Consider the following 17,743-nt stretch of genomic DNA (forward strand, 5'->3'; position numbering starts at 1 on the left):
CATTAAAAATAGAGAAGACGATTCCAAAATATTGATAAAATATTTAGTGTCCACTACATGTATACCTGCAGTAAGTCAATGGTGAATTTAGAGGGGGCTGGGGTCCCCGTCCCCCTAGCTCCCCCTTTTCTGACCAAAAACATAAGATTAATGAATCAGTCTTTTTGTGTTGGATATTGCATTAATTATACCTAAAATAGAGCTAATATAAGCCAAAACACTGTTCCAAAAAACTCCTGAAGTCGGAGAGCATCACAAAGACCTTATTGCGGACAGATGTACAAGTTCTCGGTTGTTTTTTCGCACTAAGAATGTTTAAAACTGAAAATTAATTACCAAATGAAAATCTTTTCCATTTAAAACTGTAAGATATTTTACTCGTTAGAGCTTAAAAGAAGGCAAGTTATATATATATAAATTTACAGAATGATGTATTTATCCTGATTTTCAAATCTAACACGATTACATATCACAGGTTTGTGTCATTTTGATATCCTCCCCACCCCCCCAAAAAAAGTACAACATAAAACAAATTAAATATTCCTTTAACAATTTTAAATGCTCAACAACCTTGTTTTTATTTATTTTTCTTGTGCATGTTTTGCGCTGGTGCAGAATCTTGGATTGTGGAGTGTTGCAATGTGCAACCGTATACATGCAGGCGTAGGGTCTACACGTGTTGGCACAATCTATATGTAGAGCACCTTCATTTTACCTACCGTTAACAGAATCTCAAACACAATGTAATTCATTTTGGAATGAGTACAAATGTATACTAATACACATACATACAACTATGTCAAAGGTGCAAACACGTGAAAGAAGCAATGACGATCAAGGATGAAAGAAATAAAACAAGAATAATGCCAAATACTTCAGGTTATGTTTAAAAAATATTTTAAACAGATGTTTATATCCCATTTTTATTTACCAGAACTTGTTTTGTATAATATTTTACTGTATGTTTAATTAATATATAAAAGTCATGTTTATTCTAAAAGAACCCCTGATACATTTACATGTGTATTTTAAAGGGAGATGAAAAGTTGAATTAAACAAATTTTGAAAAATTGTTTTCAAATAATTCCTACATTACCTCTTCCTTTATCACTTCACAATAAGTACATGGAAACTTATAAATTGCATGTACTTCCTTTCTTGGGAATGCAAATTTAAAAAAAATTAATATACAGAAAAATATTGATTACATTTTTGAAATACACAACTACTCCATTTCCTCTGGAAGAAAGATATGGGCTCCATCATAAAAAAGAAACATCCAGTATGGGTTAAAACCGCTTTTCATCGGGACCGTTTAGACCATTCTGTAAAACGTGCATTCCCACCCCACCCCTTTTTTTCATGTAAAAAGTTAGTGCTTCTAAACGCATATGATTAGACTGCTACAGTTTGTGGTGCATTTAACTGATGGCTGTTATTTTCTAGTCTAGAATGATTCATTAGAGATCTGAATCGATGTTTTGGGGTATCCAAAAGGGGAAAAATATATAATATATGAGTGGAAATCACATGTATGTTCTGCATAAAAAGGCGTCTGTTTCTACACACCTTGAGAGATTATATATGGAAAATATAATTATACGTCATCGACATTAATTATTTTTATTAAAGATGCAAAAATAGTAATATCAAACCGCAAAACTTTTAGAATTTTTATTTTTCACTCCCCGCCATGAGTATGACCGGGGCATATAGTGTTTGTCATGTTCATCTTTCGTCCTCCGTCTACCCCCATTCGTCTGTGTGCCCGTTACACTTTGCGTTTCTTTCAGTTTCAAAGAAACTGATCAAGATGTCTGAACCAAAATTCATACACTGATACAAATTAGTGAGAGCTATTCAACTGTAGCATAGTTTTCTGACCTTGACCTTCCCTGTGACCTTGTCCTCACTATTCCCACGTTGTGCTTAATTCAATTTCAAAGTTACACGGTATTCATGATATTCTAATCAAAACTCATACACTGGTACATATTGATGAGAGCTATTTTAACTGTGGCATAATTTTCTTCCTTATGACCTCGACCTCACTATTACTTAATTTGAGTTTAGCACAGATTAGAAGTAACTATTCAAGACATTTTTATCAGAACTCAAACACTGATACATGTATATATATATTGTGGTAGCTATTCAACTGGGTCATAACTTTCTGACCTTGACTTTCCATATGAACTTGACTCACTATTCTCTATTTTGTGGTTTTTTTTTTTTCAATTTCAAAGTAACTATTCAAGATGTTGAATCAGATCTCAAAAACTGATTCAAACTATTCAACTCTAGCAAAATTTTCTGGTCTTGACTTTCCGAATAACCTTGACCTTACTATAATTGCTTAATTTGCATTTAGCACAGTTCAGAAGTAATTATTCAAGATATTTTGATCAAAACTCATACCTGGTACACTGATAAAATTGGTGGGAGCTATTCAACTGTTTCATAATTTTCTGACCCTATATATGATCTTCCCTGTGATCTTGACCTCACTATAACTGATTTTGAATGTAACACATTTTAAATATGAAACTGTTCATTAACTTTTCTTTAAAACTCATAAACTGTTACATATTGGTGGAAACTATTCAACTGTGATATAATTTTCTGACTCTTTGACCATGACCCCACTATTTGTCATATTACATTTATCTTAGTTTCAAAGAAACTGTTCAAGATGTTTACATCAATCTTCATAAAATATTTTTGATCTTGACCTTCCATATGACTCTGAATTTCCATATGACCTTGATCTCACTATTTATTGCATGTTTTGAGTTTAACACAGAAGAAACTTCATCAAACTTCATTTACTGAATAAATACAATTGTTGAGAGCTATTTAAATGTGTCATAATTTTCTTAGCTTGAACTCACCTATTACCTTAATTTCACTTTTCAAAATATTTTCATTATACTAAGTTACATATTGGTTAGAGCAATTAAATTCTTTCATAATTTTTTTACCTTGACCTTTCTTATGAATGTTACCTTCTCAGGGCCCACCACTTTGATTATTTGACGTAATAACCATTAAGACTCCGAGCCCCCCCCCCCCAAGGCAAAATATAAAAATATGATGTCTTTGCACTATTATATTATTTTAAGGAATAAATTTAATAGCTACCCAATTTATAAATACGGTATAAACTGGGTTGGGGCAGCTTACGCTTTATAAACCGTGAAAAGTTTACACTTGTTTATGTGTTCAGTCTTCATACTGGTCTTTTTTCCAGAAAGGGGGAGGGTTGAACAATTTCTTTTTAACTTCCATACTTCCAATTTTGTCAAAGGATCAAGCAAACAGTCTGCATGAATATTCAAAATTAATCTCCGGCGGAACAATCGATGACGGCTTATCATTGTTAATTAAAACAATGCAATTAGAATTTAAAAAAAAAACTGAGGTTTGATACTTGGCAAGGTAGTCAAATAAGACTAGCGTCTCGTCTGCTGCTTTATAGGTGGCCCAGAACTGATGACCCAAACAACTTCAAGGATATAACGTTACATAAGAATAAAAGACAAATGTCAACACATATGTATGCATTATGCAGAAAAACCCTATCGTGAGAAGAAAATATAATTACATGTACGTATATGCATATCTATTCGACAAAATAGGGCATAGAAGTTGGACGACTTTTTTTATGCGGATTTGACTTTAATTCAAATTTTGTATTGAGATGGCATCGCATTCCCATAATATCTGAAATATTATAGAAAAATAAAAGAATATATATATACATAAATATAAATAAATAATATGAGTTTCTTAGATATATTTAACATATCATATTTATGGCACATGTAATAATGAGTTAAAATTTACAGAAACTATACAAAAAAATGCTGCTGAGTTGAGAGGATAGCGTGTAATTTATAATCAAGAATCCTGACACTTTAAGTTTATAAAAAAAAAAAACTGTGTTGATATCAACCCCCTCCCTTAAAAAAATTAAAATAAATAAATAAATTATAATTGATTAATTAATCAATTTATTAATGAATTAATAAAGGTATTAAATAAATGAAAGATCAATCTGTTTCATTTTTCATATTTAAAAGTAAGAACAGAGCAAAAAATGCATGATTTATATTTAATAGTAACACATTTTTGCTTATACTTTATTTCTAGCAGTATAAATTGATCGACGGCAACAAATATCTTAATTTTCCAGTCGGCGATTTTTATACAGAATTAACTGCATTGTGCCAAAATTGTGAATGGATTTTGATTGAGAAAAGAAATATTTGAAATGGTTTTTAATGTGCAGATTTTGGCACCGTATCTTCAGGTCTCCTGGAGACTCTGGGTCTCTATTGTCCCGAACCTGTGTCAAAAGCAATCCATTCATCTGGTTTCACATTGCAATTCAAAAACCACAACAAAAACTGTTTTTTAAAATCTGACCGTTTGATTAACCCGTCAAAATCTGGACAGGTTTAACAATGCCACCATTTGTCCATATTGTGTGTGGTTAGAAAAATTAGTGGTTAAGAAAATATGCTGAAGTATTTAAATTTTTATCAATGAAAAGAAAATGGAACTTGGGTTTGATTTTTTTTTTCAATCAGACACAATTGAATTTTAAGTGTTAACTGAAGCATTCTTTGCTTTCAGATTTAAAAAAATATTAATTTTTCATCCTCATTCATATTTCACAACTAACGGCAATATCAATGCCCAGGTTTACTGTCCCATAAATAGAAACATCACCTGGATTTTAAAATATACGGTCGAGTTCGTCTACCTTTATCGTGCCTCTCCTGTGAAAAATGGGAGTGAGGATCCAGCAATCCGATTGGCTGAAAAATCACGTGGTTTGTAAATTTCATTGAGAAAATTGACCGTCACATGGTTTTCATTTAATGCAACAACCCATGTGTAAACGTGGTGGATAGGAATTCGTAGCTAGGCCCCGTCAACACACGGTTAACAGCTGACGACCGAAAAAAAAAAACACGCCTAGTTAAAAAGTATATTCTGAAGAAAAAAAAATATACCGGGAAATATATATACTCTTGTTGAAGAGGATTCGCAAGTTATTCGAGGCGAGCCCTTGGAAACGGGCGATTGAACGGGGAACTCCCTCCTTATGACATGGTGTGCAAAGTTATAATTTTTTCTTCATGTTGAAATCCAGAACATTGGATAGTATGGGGTCAGATGGGGAAAGGAACCCTCAAGTGACCTCCGTGAAGTGTAAGATAGTGTTAGTGGGGGACTGCGAGTGTGGAAAGACTTCATTAATTAAGCGGTACATCAAAGAAAACTTCGACGAGGTAGGTCAGGCTTCTAAACTTCGCTCCTTAAAAATAGTTTGCAAATTATATATATTCAACATGTTCAATGTGCCAAATACAGTATAGAAATTCACATAGGTGGACGCATGTTAGTCTGCTATTTAGCTGCCGAACTGTATCATTATGGGTTTACATTTTAGTGTTTGACCATGGTCAAAGGCTAAAATATAAAACCATAACGTTACAGTTCTGCTGCTATCTGCTATAAATAATTGTAATGAATATAAAGTATTGTATAACCACGTGTACAAATGTTCTTCGTTTAATAAAACTGTAAGCTTAGCTGTATCATCGTGGTATTGAACTTTGAAAAATTAAAGGGATTGTCAGTTCACAGTTGAGAATTTAATCTTTAACCGCAAAAACTGAGATTTAAAAGAAATCCATATTCTTTTTTTTATATACACCTGGGAGTGTTGTACGTGCTGGTTATTTAATAGAGAACTTCAGTGAATGGGTTTTAAAAACCCATTGTTATCATTGACTCTGAGGGTGTGGTTAATATTTCACAGCGGTTGGTCGCAATTACGGTTTATATGGCTATTATCAGATTATCATCCAGGAGATCACAAAACCCCGAATCTTCTTTAAAACGGCCTTTCATATTTTTTCTTCTTCGTTAAATTCTAAAAATAGATCCGACGTAAGGAGTGGTAATAAATTCATGACCTGACATGCCTTTTAAAAAAAAATCTGCTATAAGTTATGCAATGTCTTTCACCTGTGTAAAACTTGCATTAATTTATTTTCACCGCGGAACAAGCTTAAAACTAGTGACAAAGTCCAATTCTGGTCTGTTCTATCTCTAATGAAAATGCCACAGTTGGTGGAGTGTCTAAATCTAGATTTTAATCAAAACCTTGAGGGGGTCCTAGCGCGTATATATACTTGATAGATAAAACGACATTTCAATGTGTATCTCTAGCGATCAGTAATTCTTTGGTTCCAACAAAAATCTCGTCACCTTGAAAGCTTACAGCTGTACATTTAGATATTTAAAGAAGAAAAAATCAATTTCGATGATTGATCTATGGTTGAAGGTTACATGTTATTATGAGGGAGATATGTTAATTTTTTCTCATTTTTTATTAATTTTCAAAATTTTACGTATTATATGTAAAATGTAAATTGCTATAAGTAAAAGGTCTATTGTCACATCAAAAGTATATGAAAGTATATGATTTTTCTTTGAGAAATTCTTTATTGCCCAGAAGATGTTTCTGGACCATCAAATTTTTGCATTACATCAATCTATACTTAACGTTTGATAATCTCGGCACCTGGCGAGGGATGAATGAAAGGTGTCTGAATACATTTTTATCGCTGTGTCAACAGCGCATTTAATTCACCGTATTCCGTTGATAATCGAACATGAGCTAACCCAGACAATGTCGGTTGCTCTTCTGACACCGTCAGAGTGAATGACCATAGATGGCTGTCAAATTTCCCCGGTAGGTTTTGATTGACGATTGGCATTACTGACCAGTTTTGACATATGCACAATAAATGGCAGAGAAAGACGTTATCTTGATAAGGCCAAATAAAAAAATATGTGTGGTTCCGGTTACCCGACCGTCCCTATTTTATCCCTCCGACCCTAACCTTTTTTTGGCAATTTTCATATTTTTTCCGGAATTTTCCCCAATTTCCATCAATGGCTCCGGTTTAAGTTTTAGTTTCAGCAATGACCGCCCCCTTGCACAACATAGTGCAAGTGTTTATTAGTGTTAAATCCAAAGCAAGCTAGCATGTAGGTGTCCCCTACCAATATTGACTAGTATATTATCACACCACATCTAAATGTCATTTGCAAAGTAGTGATAAGTATTATTTAGAAAAATTAAGAAAATCATTTTGTTAAAAAAAAAAAAAAAAAAAAAAAAAAAAAAAAAAAAAAATCCCTAGCTACCTACCCTAATTCTTTTGGAGGTGTAACCGGAACCACACATATTTTTGTGTTTGGCCTAATCAAATGTATGTTTGTGGTAATATTCTACATGAATGTATGTGAGAGAGAGAGAGAGAGAGAGAGAGAGAGAGAGAGAGAGAGAGAGAGATCTTCGAGAGAGTTTAATTTGAATTTTATTTTAGAAAGATCAAGAATTTTTCAATACATAGAAATTTTATGCTTATTTTCGTTTTTGTCGAAAAAAATCGCAATACAAGGCAGAAGAAAATGTTTGACAATTTTTATTTGTCTTCCAATGTATATGAGAATATATATTGTACATAATAATATTCGAAAAAGGTTCATATACAGAAATTTGACAGAGAATAATGTGGTATTACGGTACTTGAATTAATAACATGACAAACGATGAAGTTATGCAGTGAAACAAAGGTCTGTTCTATAATTTACATGAATGAGTGGTGAAGCAGGGGTTGTCATATTGTACAGGTTTTGTGGTCGGAAATGCGCTTCGTTCCACCACAAGCGTGGCATGAGGTGTGGACCTCTCATTCATATTTTTCTAGGTCATGCAAATGGAAATGATAAAGGAAAGTTAATACGTTGCAACTTTTAGACAGTGGTTGTTAAAATTAAGCGAAACATTTATTGGGTTTATTGCAAATGTGTAATACCACACTATGTGTTTTGTTCGCGGGGCAAGGAAGAGGTAAACGATTTAGAAAATTACCGTGTAAAAGCACGCTATCTTATTTATTTTCAATTAAATGAAAATATTTGAAAGATCACGCGATAATATGGGGGCGATCTCGTTTTACATTTCACGAATTCTTTTACCATTTAATTCCGGAAGCAAATTGATGCAGCGACTTAATTCAAATTGCAAATTCCTAGGACAGACATTCCACGCAATATGAAAGATGATGATATCAAATTCTGCAATTCTAAAGATTATTAGCACAAAAATCAGTCCAGAGTATGAACTTTTTTCCCTGACTTGAGGCATTTTTATGAAAACCTTGTAAGATGTTTGAAGTACCAATTAGTGAATTAGCAGACTACATGATCAATCGTGTTGAGAAGTGCCACAGGGACTTGTAAAATCAACAAATAAACATAGAACAACACGACAACTGCCATTAAACACACACGAACAGTTTCTTTTTTCTTAGAAAAGAAACATAACACTCGAAGGCATATTTGAAATGTTTCCGGAGTTCGCAACAAGATTTAGCAAATTGGCCATAGAAGTCAGTTCACCGTGGTCCTTTCATTGGCAGTCAGCAAAGATAAAATTGGTTTCTGAATCTGCCAGAGATATCTTAATTCGATACTGATAAGTAGGATGCTTCTTTAATTTGTCTGTTCTTGTCTAGAGTATTGCCTAGAATTTTAGCTCCCCCATTTCCTGTTGTGATGACGTCATCTTTGCAGGCTTTATATTTGAAACCTTTTGTCGTATTGTATTTTTCGATACCTATTATTCTAAAGAACAAAGTACATTTTACTTTAGCGTTTAAAAATATATACAATTTTTTTGCTAAACATAAACATGATAAACGGATTTATATAAATTAGCTTTGTATGGTAGGGCGTTTTCCCTGCAAAAGACAGCGGACCAATTGGCATGAAAAAACCAAAGAACCTCGGTAATGAACCATTAACAAAATGAAGTTAAACCCATTTCTTCTCTACGATAAAAAATGATAAACTGTTGACTGTTTGATCCAATAATATCTTTGATAGACACTATAAAAATAAAATTTCTCTTTTATAATCAGCAGAAATCGGCCGTAAAACGCCGTCTCGGAAAAGCTCGATTTGTTAATTTTCTGAGTCTGTCAGAGCTTGTGTGAGTCAGGGTTTGCTGATGAGAAGCGATGTGTCAGAACGATAAAACCCCCCTGATGTTCCGTCTGATAAAATGAATGTGTTTGCTCTCCTTGATATCAGGGAGCATACCGTTTCTATCTCGTGGGAATTCGACCTACTAAAAAGTGATACATTTTCCGCCAAATGTACCGATTTCCCAAAGGTTTTTTTTAGCAAGTTGTGTTTATACTGTCAATAAATATATACATGTATATATGAACATGATGAAGATATGCACGTGCGAAGAAATGCAAATATGCAGGGCGAATGTTGGAAAGATGCTTACACGAAATCTTAGCCGTTCTTTTTGTAGGGAGGTGGACTGCTAAGGAAATATATGTTTTGGATGCTTAATAAATCTGTTAAATGTACATACCAGCATATATAGCTGGGGACGATTCGTGCAAACAGACTATTCAGTCAGAAACTATATCGTCTATACACTTTTGTTAAATTATAATTGCACACCCCTTGTATAGTAGTTTTAGATTGTTATTTAAGCATTGAATGTTCATCAATGCATAGCATTGTGTCGTAAATTACTTTCATCTCATTTGTTAAACAGTTCATCATTTCGATTATGAATGCAGTCTTGATCTGAGTTTAACATATCTTTTTGTACTTTTTGGGGGGTGGGTGGGTGGGGTGTTATACAGTTATCTATTTTATTTTGTATGATTTAAAATAGTAAGAGTTTTCATTTTTCGTTTCAGATATATACTGCTACAGCTTTTGATACATATAACACGACATATCATGTTTCCGACACATACCGAATCCAGATGTCCCTTTGGGATACCTCAGGTAAATATATACACCTGTATCTGTTAGATGGACAGGATTTCAAAATCAGATACTCAATTTACTTCCTGTCTGCAATGTACTAACATTAAATACTATAACATTAGCGGGACACAGAAGAAATGCATGTTAGTTAGAAGACTGTGTTTCATTAGTATTGAGAGTCTTGTTTCACAAGAACTCATATGGCATGGATTCGGTGCTGGGTTTACAGTTCAAGGTCGTAATCTATAGGATACAGGTTGGGTTTACAGTTCAAGGTCGTAATCTATAGGATACAAGTTTCGTTAGTTCCATCTATGTTGTATGTTGTATGGTGGTCATTGTATTCAAAGAAAGAACGTGATTGGTATTGGTAAGGTAGCCTTTGGAATGACCGCAATATACGGGCAAAGTTAATATTTTCAGCTCCTCTAGCAAATGTGCTGACGTCTTCGACGCCAGACAAGATGTATTTCTTGATAACACATGACCTTACGTTCAAACTTCTAACATATCGACTGACTTTTTCATCAACCTTACTCGCCGATACCATCTACTACCTGTATTGCATATAATACGAAAAGAAACCCAATCTAGTCGAAAATACAGAAATCTCGCACAAGTCTCGTGCGTGACGTAATTCAAAACCTAAGGTTAAAAGGGTGCGGAATTTTCAATGGCTGTACCGCCTGAAGTTATTGAAAAAGTACATATTCTGTTGTGTTTTAACATAAAACTGTTTGAACCTTGTGACATTCACAATTTCCGCTACCTGGCTAACATTCCTGGGCTGTCTCCAGTCTTAATTAATGAGGTGGTAAAATGTTCTGATTGTTTTTTTGTATTATGCATCCAAAAAAAAAAAAAAGACACAGTTTCTAGGACATTCATGTTTCTAGGTAATAATTAACAATTTTCAAAACATATTGCTGTTAAAAAAATCTTATTAATATAATATGGGAAGGCATAGAAAATCAAACGCAAAAACACCTTTACTGAAATTCACCTGTTGACCTACATACCTGGAAGGATTATTAAAATTTGGCATGGGAATGGTTTTTACCTGGGGTAAATTTTGAAATACACACCAGTAAATCTGATTATAGAATTTGGATGTCATATTCATGCATTCCAATGTATTTTATTCTCAAAACTAATCGGAGTGACCGTCTAAAAGACAAATGCAAGTACATGTATATGTCAGCCATTGTTAATTGCACTTGGATAAAAAAAAGAAAATCCGGCTTATAATTTGATCCCAGGATTATCTATCACCACGAAGTACAAAATTTTGGCAAAACCTTGCCATTGACTAATGTACGACATGAACTCAAAAATGTCTTTGTCAGCTAATATTTTATTCAGACTATAACTACTTCGTATTAATTATATTCAGCAATGACGAAATATTTTCATCATTTATTAATTCAAGGCAGCCCACGCTATTATGTTAGAGCAAATTCCTGTGAAATTTTAAGATTCATGCAGGGACATTAGGAAGCAATGATGGTCAACACATCGAAGTTATTAAAAATTTACGCGTATATATTCGTTCTTATTATGAGGTGCAGTTATTTTGAATTGCCAAAGGCAATCAAAGCTTTGTAAGATGCATAGATTGCTCTTACGCCCTAAGGCCCCCTATTAATAAAGGAAGGAAAATTTATGTATAAATGAATGGCCAAATGTTGCAAATAATTGAGGAAAATGAAAAAAAAGAAAATCTTCTTTTTGTATTTCCATCGTTTGCAATCCCATTAATTATAAAACATCCTGCTCATATGTCTTCTGCCTACCCCTCTTTCCTCCGCCAACCAGCTGTTCTACTCAGTAATTGTTATCTTGCTTTACTGGTTAATGACACCAACAATTCACAGAATGGAATCATATTCTTTGTTCTCGGGTGTTAGGCATAAAATTAAAGCCATTAAGTTCTTCATTTCACTGGGCCTTTCGGTAGAGACCATTAACTAAAAAGAAAAATAAAAAATTTTATGCATTAAAATGATTTCGATCACTACAGAGTCGTCATGGTTTAATTTTCTTGGATGAACTACACTTGTACATATTTTAAGTTCTTGAGTATTGTTAACGTTGCGATGACTTTTCTATTTCAAACTCCAAATTTCAATAACGCACATATACGTTTTCATGATATTTTTCATAGACTTTGCAAGAGAGAATCATTTTATTTGTCTTGTTCCGAACCATGTCAAAAAGGCAGTTTGTCACTGTTCGTGTGTGGAAGATAATTGACTTATAAAATGTGTTTATATAGGTATACTTATATCCTTTTCATTCATTATACGTAGCTAGCCATTTGGAAATTTCGGCAGACACTAACAATTGTTAAAATGGGCGTAGTAAAAATATACCCTTTTTCCTATTCCTTTGAGAAAGGTTCATTCATATACGACAAAGAAAGGCAAAGAAAATGTAATGTCATTCTTTAGCGCTAGGTTTCTCTTCTTCGGCGGAGTTATGTATGAAATATGGGAGTGCTATTTGGGCGACTATTTGCTTAGTGCATTTTTATGGCGCTTGCATCGACACGTTCAAATTCTTTTTGCCTATCAAGGTATATATGTAAATAGTGGGGGAGGCCCTTGAAGCGACCATAAATTAAGGTCGTCTGCTTTTATATCTCTTTTGGACTTAAGATTGAAATTCAAAAGCTTTTGAAATGTTTCTGTTGGTACGGATGATTGTAAATCGAGATGGCAATGTTTTCTATGAATTGATGTGTATACGTGTATACGATTAATATGGGGAATATTCAGGGAAAAGGCTTAGAAAATTGTCTGAAATATGTGATAAACATTTAAAAAAAAAAACTTTTGACAATATTATCCTTTGAAAAACATTCAAGTGTCTTTGCAGTTTCTTACGCAAGTGCAATGCGAATATGATGAGATTTTTTCATTTGTCATGTTTATTATTAGAATGCGTTTAGACAAATTTGTGAAGTTTCAAATGTAAATATTATTATACAAAATCTAAAAGCGTGTTCCAAGGCCGATTACATCATGTTTAAAAATTACTCTCTTTGTTTTGTACAACAACTAGAACAGTTCGTGGTTTTATGATAGATCGTGGTAGATAATTTTTTTTTTTTTTGGAAGACATAATTTCATGCTAGTTGGTGAGAAGTTTATTTTTTGCATCATGCATTTTTATTTATAGAAAATTTGTGATTAGTTGATTAATTTTTTTTAAAAAGTTTGGCACAGTTAGAACAAAATGTTTAAATTTATGTATGAAATTCGTCTTGCAATAAATGGTATTAAAATAAGGTATGATCCTACGGCCGAACATGGTGTTTCTGACGAATGCATTTTTTGTACGCATGGATCACTTCACCTCGACTTAAACAGTCAGCTGTCTGGAACGGCACAACCCAAAACAAAAAGAAACCCATTAGTCCTAAAGTACATTTTGTATTGATAACTTAGAAACTAATATAAGAGAGCAAGAATATACGTGGGCTTGAAGTATCTCAACCACCTGTAAAATCAGTCTTAAAGAAATCTCCGTGTTCAATATCTGAAATAATGTCTCTACACTTGGACCTATCAGAAGAACGAATGCCAATCATGTTTTAGATGTGAAGAATTGTACGGAATTTGTAATTCCCCTTCAATTATTTGCTCAGCCAAATCAAAATACTTCGGGCAAACAAATCCATTGTCAATTTGGGGACTGTTAAGAATTCACTGAATTTACAAAAAAAATCAACTCGTACTTTCTGATAAAAGAGTCGACAGACATTTGTGTGATAAACTGCGTCGTTGAAAAACAGGTTTAGGAAATGTAAAGAAAAGAGATAGGCCATGGTACTGAACTTTCCTTGAATGTTAAAATCAGATGGTTGCTTACGCAGACAGAAATCAGGGATCTTAAATTGGCGATTGACGATGATTGATTTGTAGGTCCAAATTTTAAGCTTTTTCTTACATAGCCGCCTCTTGGTATTTGAACAATTCATTTGTTTTGCAAAGAAGTAGGTAGGGTTTTCGGACCTAGGTTTCGATGCAATAAAGGTGACGTTGCGGAAAGTTGAAACTAGGAAACTTTAACCTTACTAATTTATAATCCCCACACAGCAATATACATGTACATATATGTAATGCACAGTTTTTAACTGTCAATAAATATGCCAAGTTTCATCGATTTCTTTAATCTCTTACTTACATAATCACCACTGATATTATAATACTGACGCGAATCACACTCGAACATTAAACGTTATTGCTTATTAATTATATTTAAAATTTGATTTCAGGCTCTCATACGTATAACAGTGTGCGCCCTCTATCGTACGCCGACGCTGATCTCATTATGGTCTGTTTCTCAGTAGCAGATCCAGATAGTTTGGAACACGCAATCTCAAGAGTAAGTGACGTCATTTGTATGCACACGCAGTAAAAGCCATGTATTTCTAAAGAAAGCCTCATTTTTTACTATTCTTTTAATTTGCTTCTTTTTAGTGGTCACGTGAAGTCAGGGAACACTGTCCGAAACAGCCCATGATATTAGTGGGCTGCAAAACAGACCTCAGAACTGACCCCACAACGCTAGCAGAACTTGCCAAGAAAAGAACATCACCCATTATGTATGATCAGGTAGGATTCTAGTTTTATATTAATTACATTGTAACAATCTCGCTATGGTTGAGATCAGAAGCCTTTTTACTTTCGGTCTGTTTTTGGAAAGATATTGCGTACGTGTAACTACGTAACCATGCATGAAAATGAAAGGGGAGACTATTGTTTATTTACAAAAAATCTTTTTACAGGCTCTCAAGTCAGCAAAAAATATTGGAGCCTTGGTTTATTCAGAAATTTCTTCCAAGGATTCACAGCGAAGCGTGAATGACGTCATAGAAGTAGCGGCTCTGTCCTCTGCCGGAAATAAGACCACACCAGAACAAAGTCCCACCTTCCGGCGACAGAGGTCCTTCATGCGACGCAAACGATTTAGCGGGATTGGCGAGGCAAAGGTGCAATTACGAAAGGAAGCAGCCAAAAGTTGCTGTATCATGTGATTGAGTGACTGTGAACATTTCAAGAAAAAGAATCATGATCTCTGACTAATTTGAAGGGAAGATGTGTCCTGTTTCCCATAAAAGCTGACGTGCTTTGGCCACTGTTTTGCTTATTGCAAAATCTTTAATTTGTCTGTACATTGTTTTGTTACAATTCACAACGGCTTGCAGATGTGTTTCTTAACACTTAAGTCTAATGAAGATATTGCCTTGGACTCTGTGCTCTAATACTACAGATTGTATATTAAAATGGATGAACCCATTCAAAAGCATTGACCCAAGAACATTATACATCTTTTTGTTATTGACGTAGAAAATAAGTCATTTTCTTCAATTCAAGGATTAGAACAATCATTTATAAACTAGCAGATCTTCATTAAACTTCGAGCATATATTCATTGTAGTGCGAAGTGACTGTCAAAAATATTGACAAAATAGTGTCAGACATTGAGGAACTGTATATGCAAGACAAGGTGGTGCACACTGTTATTTGTATATTAAGGAGTGAGACAAGGGGGTTCTGTTTGCCCCGACTTCTTTAGGCTAGAAGAATTGCAAAGGTGCTAAAGTGTGAGAGAGAAAAAAAACTGACAACAGAAACAATTGTCCAACAGTTTGTCTTTCATATTTGTATATAGTATTGAATGCAAATGATAGATATTAATTTATTTTTGAGCAAGAGTGTCGTGTGTGCAATTTCTAGTGCGGTGTGCAATATTGCTCGCGTGCAGGAATAAATCGAAGATTTTGTTTTATTACACGGGAGGTGTTATATATTTGAACAAATTTGATACCTAAAAATAAATGAGAAACTTTATTTATGTGTTTGTTATATTGAATATGTGTTTTTTTTCCTTGGAAATAGTGCTTGTTTTATTTGAAAGGCGACATTCGAAGCAGTTAAGCTTACCCTCTCCCCTATTATCTGATATGCCTCAAGTCAAAGATTACACTATGGTATAGGATAGTGTTTTCATGTACTTCAATCGACAAACCACCTGTATAATTCTTCAAAAAACCTTTATCTCCTGGATCCGCCCCTGAATTTACGGACATGGTCAAGTACTTACGATTGATTCAGTTTTTCAAAACCTTCCACTAAAACGCTTAATGATACACGGTTGTAGAAGAAATATGTATGTCGCTAAATCTATGTCATAGGCCCTATATGTATACATGTACACGTACTCACTAGATAAAATTCTAACGCACCACTCAGTATTTTCATCTGTAATTACATGTAAGATATTTTCATTACTGAAACGAGTAAATTTAATAAACAGTTTTGCCCACTGCAATTGAACTTGCCGATGTCTTGGTGTCAATTAATACAACACCCTTCAAAGGCCTTCTTGCCCGCAACCCAATTTCCGGCAGCCAATTGGCACTGTTTGTACACTGTTCTGAAGTTGGCCGTTACCGATGGTTTGTCACTGAGGTTTGAAACAGCCTTGGTGTTAATGATTTAGAGCAATATGTCTAACATGTCGCCCGGAAGTCACCTAGCTATAGTACTTTGATTTCCGTACCCAGTCCACCACACTTCCGGTTGCTTTACAATCTTGCAGTAATTATGTGGTTTTTATTGGATTCCATATTCACATAAAGAAGGCATATTTGTATTCGTTGATTTAATCACAGCATGTTTTAACCAAAAGAAACAAAAAAAATTACATTGTTTTATTATTTTGAAAAAAAAAAATTCCAAAGAACACCCTGCAGACAACATACCATCCACCCTACTACGCTTTTCCATGGTCAAACACTGCATACACGGTCAAGTTTTTCTTTTTAATTTTTTAGGAACATGGAAAACTCAAATACAATGAAAAATTTGAAATTTATTCCTCCAAAAGGTGTGAGCACGATTTCCATCCAGGAATGGCACGCTTCAATTATAACATTAAAATTTTCGTATATCAGTTATGGCATTTTTAAATGCCTTTCTTTTAACTATGGTAACAAATCAAATACGTCTCAAGTTCAAATTCAAGCTCAAGTTCAATTGATTCGCCCAACCAAAGTACTGGTGCATGGTGTACATTAATAACATATGTGCATGTACAATATATTCAAAATGGTCAGAGGGACATATACAAAACAAAACAACCAAAAAAAAAAAAAAGGACAGAAAATAAATAAAAACTAAACAAGTTTTGAAGAGGTACAATGTAAATATTGATTTTATATGATGGTGCTTTAGCAATTTTGTTAAGTGTACATGTATGTTTTTAACACTTCATGCAATAACTCCGTGGGATCCGCTTTACATTGATGGCCTTGTCTTTTGAATTTTATCATTGAAGCAGTTTTCATCTCTTGGATGATTCAATAAGATATGTGTTAAGGTTTGACGACTTGTTCCTAAAATATCTATTTTCTTTCTCCTTGTAAAATATAAGATGGTTTATAAACTGTTTTCAAAATGTATTAGAAAATAACTACAACAAAAATTGTGATAATGACAATTCAAGTGATTTCAAATAGCATTATATAGGAAACACCCCCCTCTGGTATCTTGCACAAATGTCCGGTAAGGTACCTCAATTTTTTGTGAGGAAACTTGTTAAAGTAGCAGTGCTTCAGTGACAAATTTTTGGGAAAAATTATACATAATTGAGGAACGTGTCGTCTGACCTTAATTTTTTAAATAAATGTATATCTGCACTGTTTACTGTTTGGAATCTGAAATCTCACCGGCAAGGAAGACCAACTCTCAATTTGTGTGAAATATTTCAATAAGATGTGCCCTTGGACAAAATTATATTGTATTAACATAAATTCTACTTACTTTAATAGCTGACAGACTCTTTT

General features: G+C 33.8%; 2 protein-coding genes across 2 annotated transcripts in view; one reads left to right on the forward strand and one right to left on the reverse strand.

Moving 5' to 3' along the window:
- Nucleotides 1–17,743, reverse strand: part of LOC133194024 (uncharacterized) — a 330,950-nt gene that overhangs the window by 266,857 nt on the left and 46,350 nt on the right. The window lies entirely within an intron of this gene.
- Nucleotides 4,912–15,746, forward strand: LOC133194022 (rho-related GTP-binding protein RhoE-like). Its single transcript, XM_061329943.1, has 5 exons — nt 4,912–5,300; nt 9,816–9,906; nt 14,168–14,277; nt 14,373–14,507; nt 14,681–15,746. Exons 1-5 carry the CDS (start codon nt 5,148–5,150, stop codon nt 14,927–14,929), a joined length of 738 nt encoding a protein of 245 aa, XP_061185927.1. The 5' UTR covers nt 4,912–5,147; the 3' UTR covers nt 14,930–15,746.

The sequence above is a fragment of the Saccostrea echinata genome, unplaced genomic scaffold (assembly GCF_033153115.1).
Source record: "Saccostrea echinata isolate AGI-Se365-2 ecotype Australia unplaced genomic scaffold, CSIRO_AGI_Sech_v1 ptg000028l, whole genome shotgun sequence".
Lineage (NCBI taxonomy): Eukaryota > Metazoa > Mollusca > Bivalvia > Ostreida > Ostreidae > Saccostrea > Saccostrea echinata.

Coding starts and splice junctions, on each gene's coding strand:
- LOC133194022 (XM_061329943.1), top strand. CDS start 5,148: ATGTTGAAATCCAGAACATTGGATAGTATGGGGTCAGATGGGGAAAGG. Junction 14,278..14,372: donor TGGAACACGCAATCTCAAGA/GTAAGTGACGTC, acceptor GCTTCTTTTTAG/TGGTCACGTGAAGTCAGGGA. Junction 14,508..14,680: donor CACCCATTATGTATGATCAG/GTAGGATTCTAG, acceptor ATCTTTTTACAG/GCTCTCAAGTCAGCAAAAAA.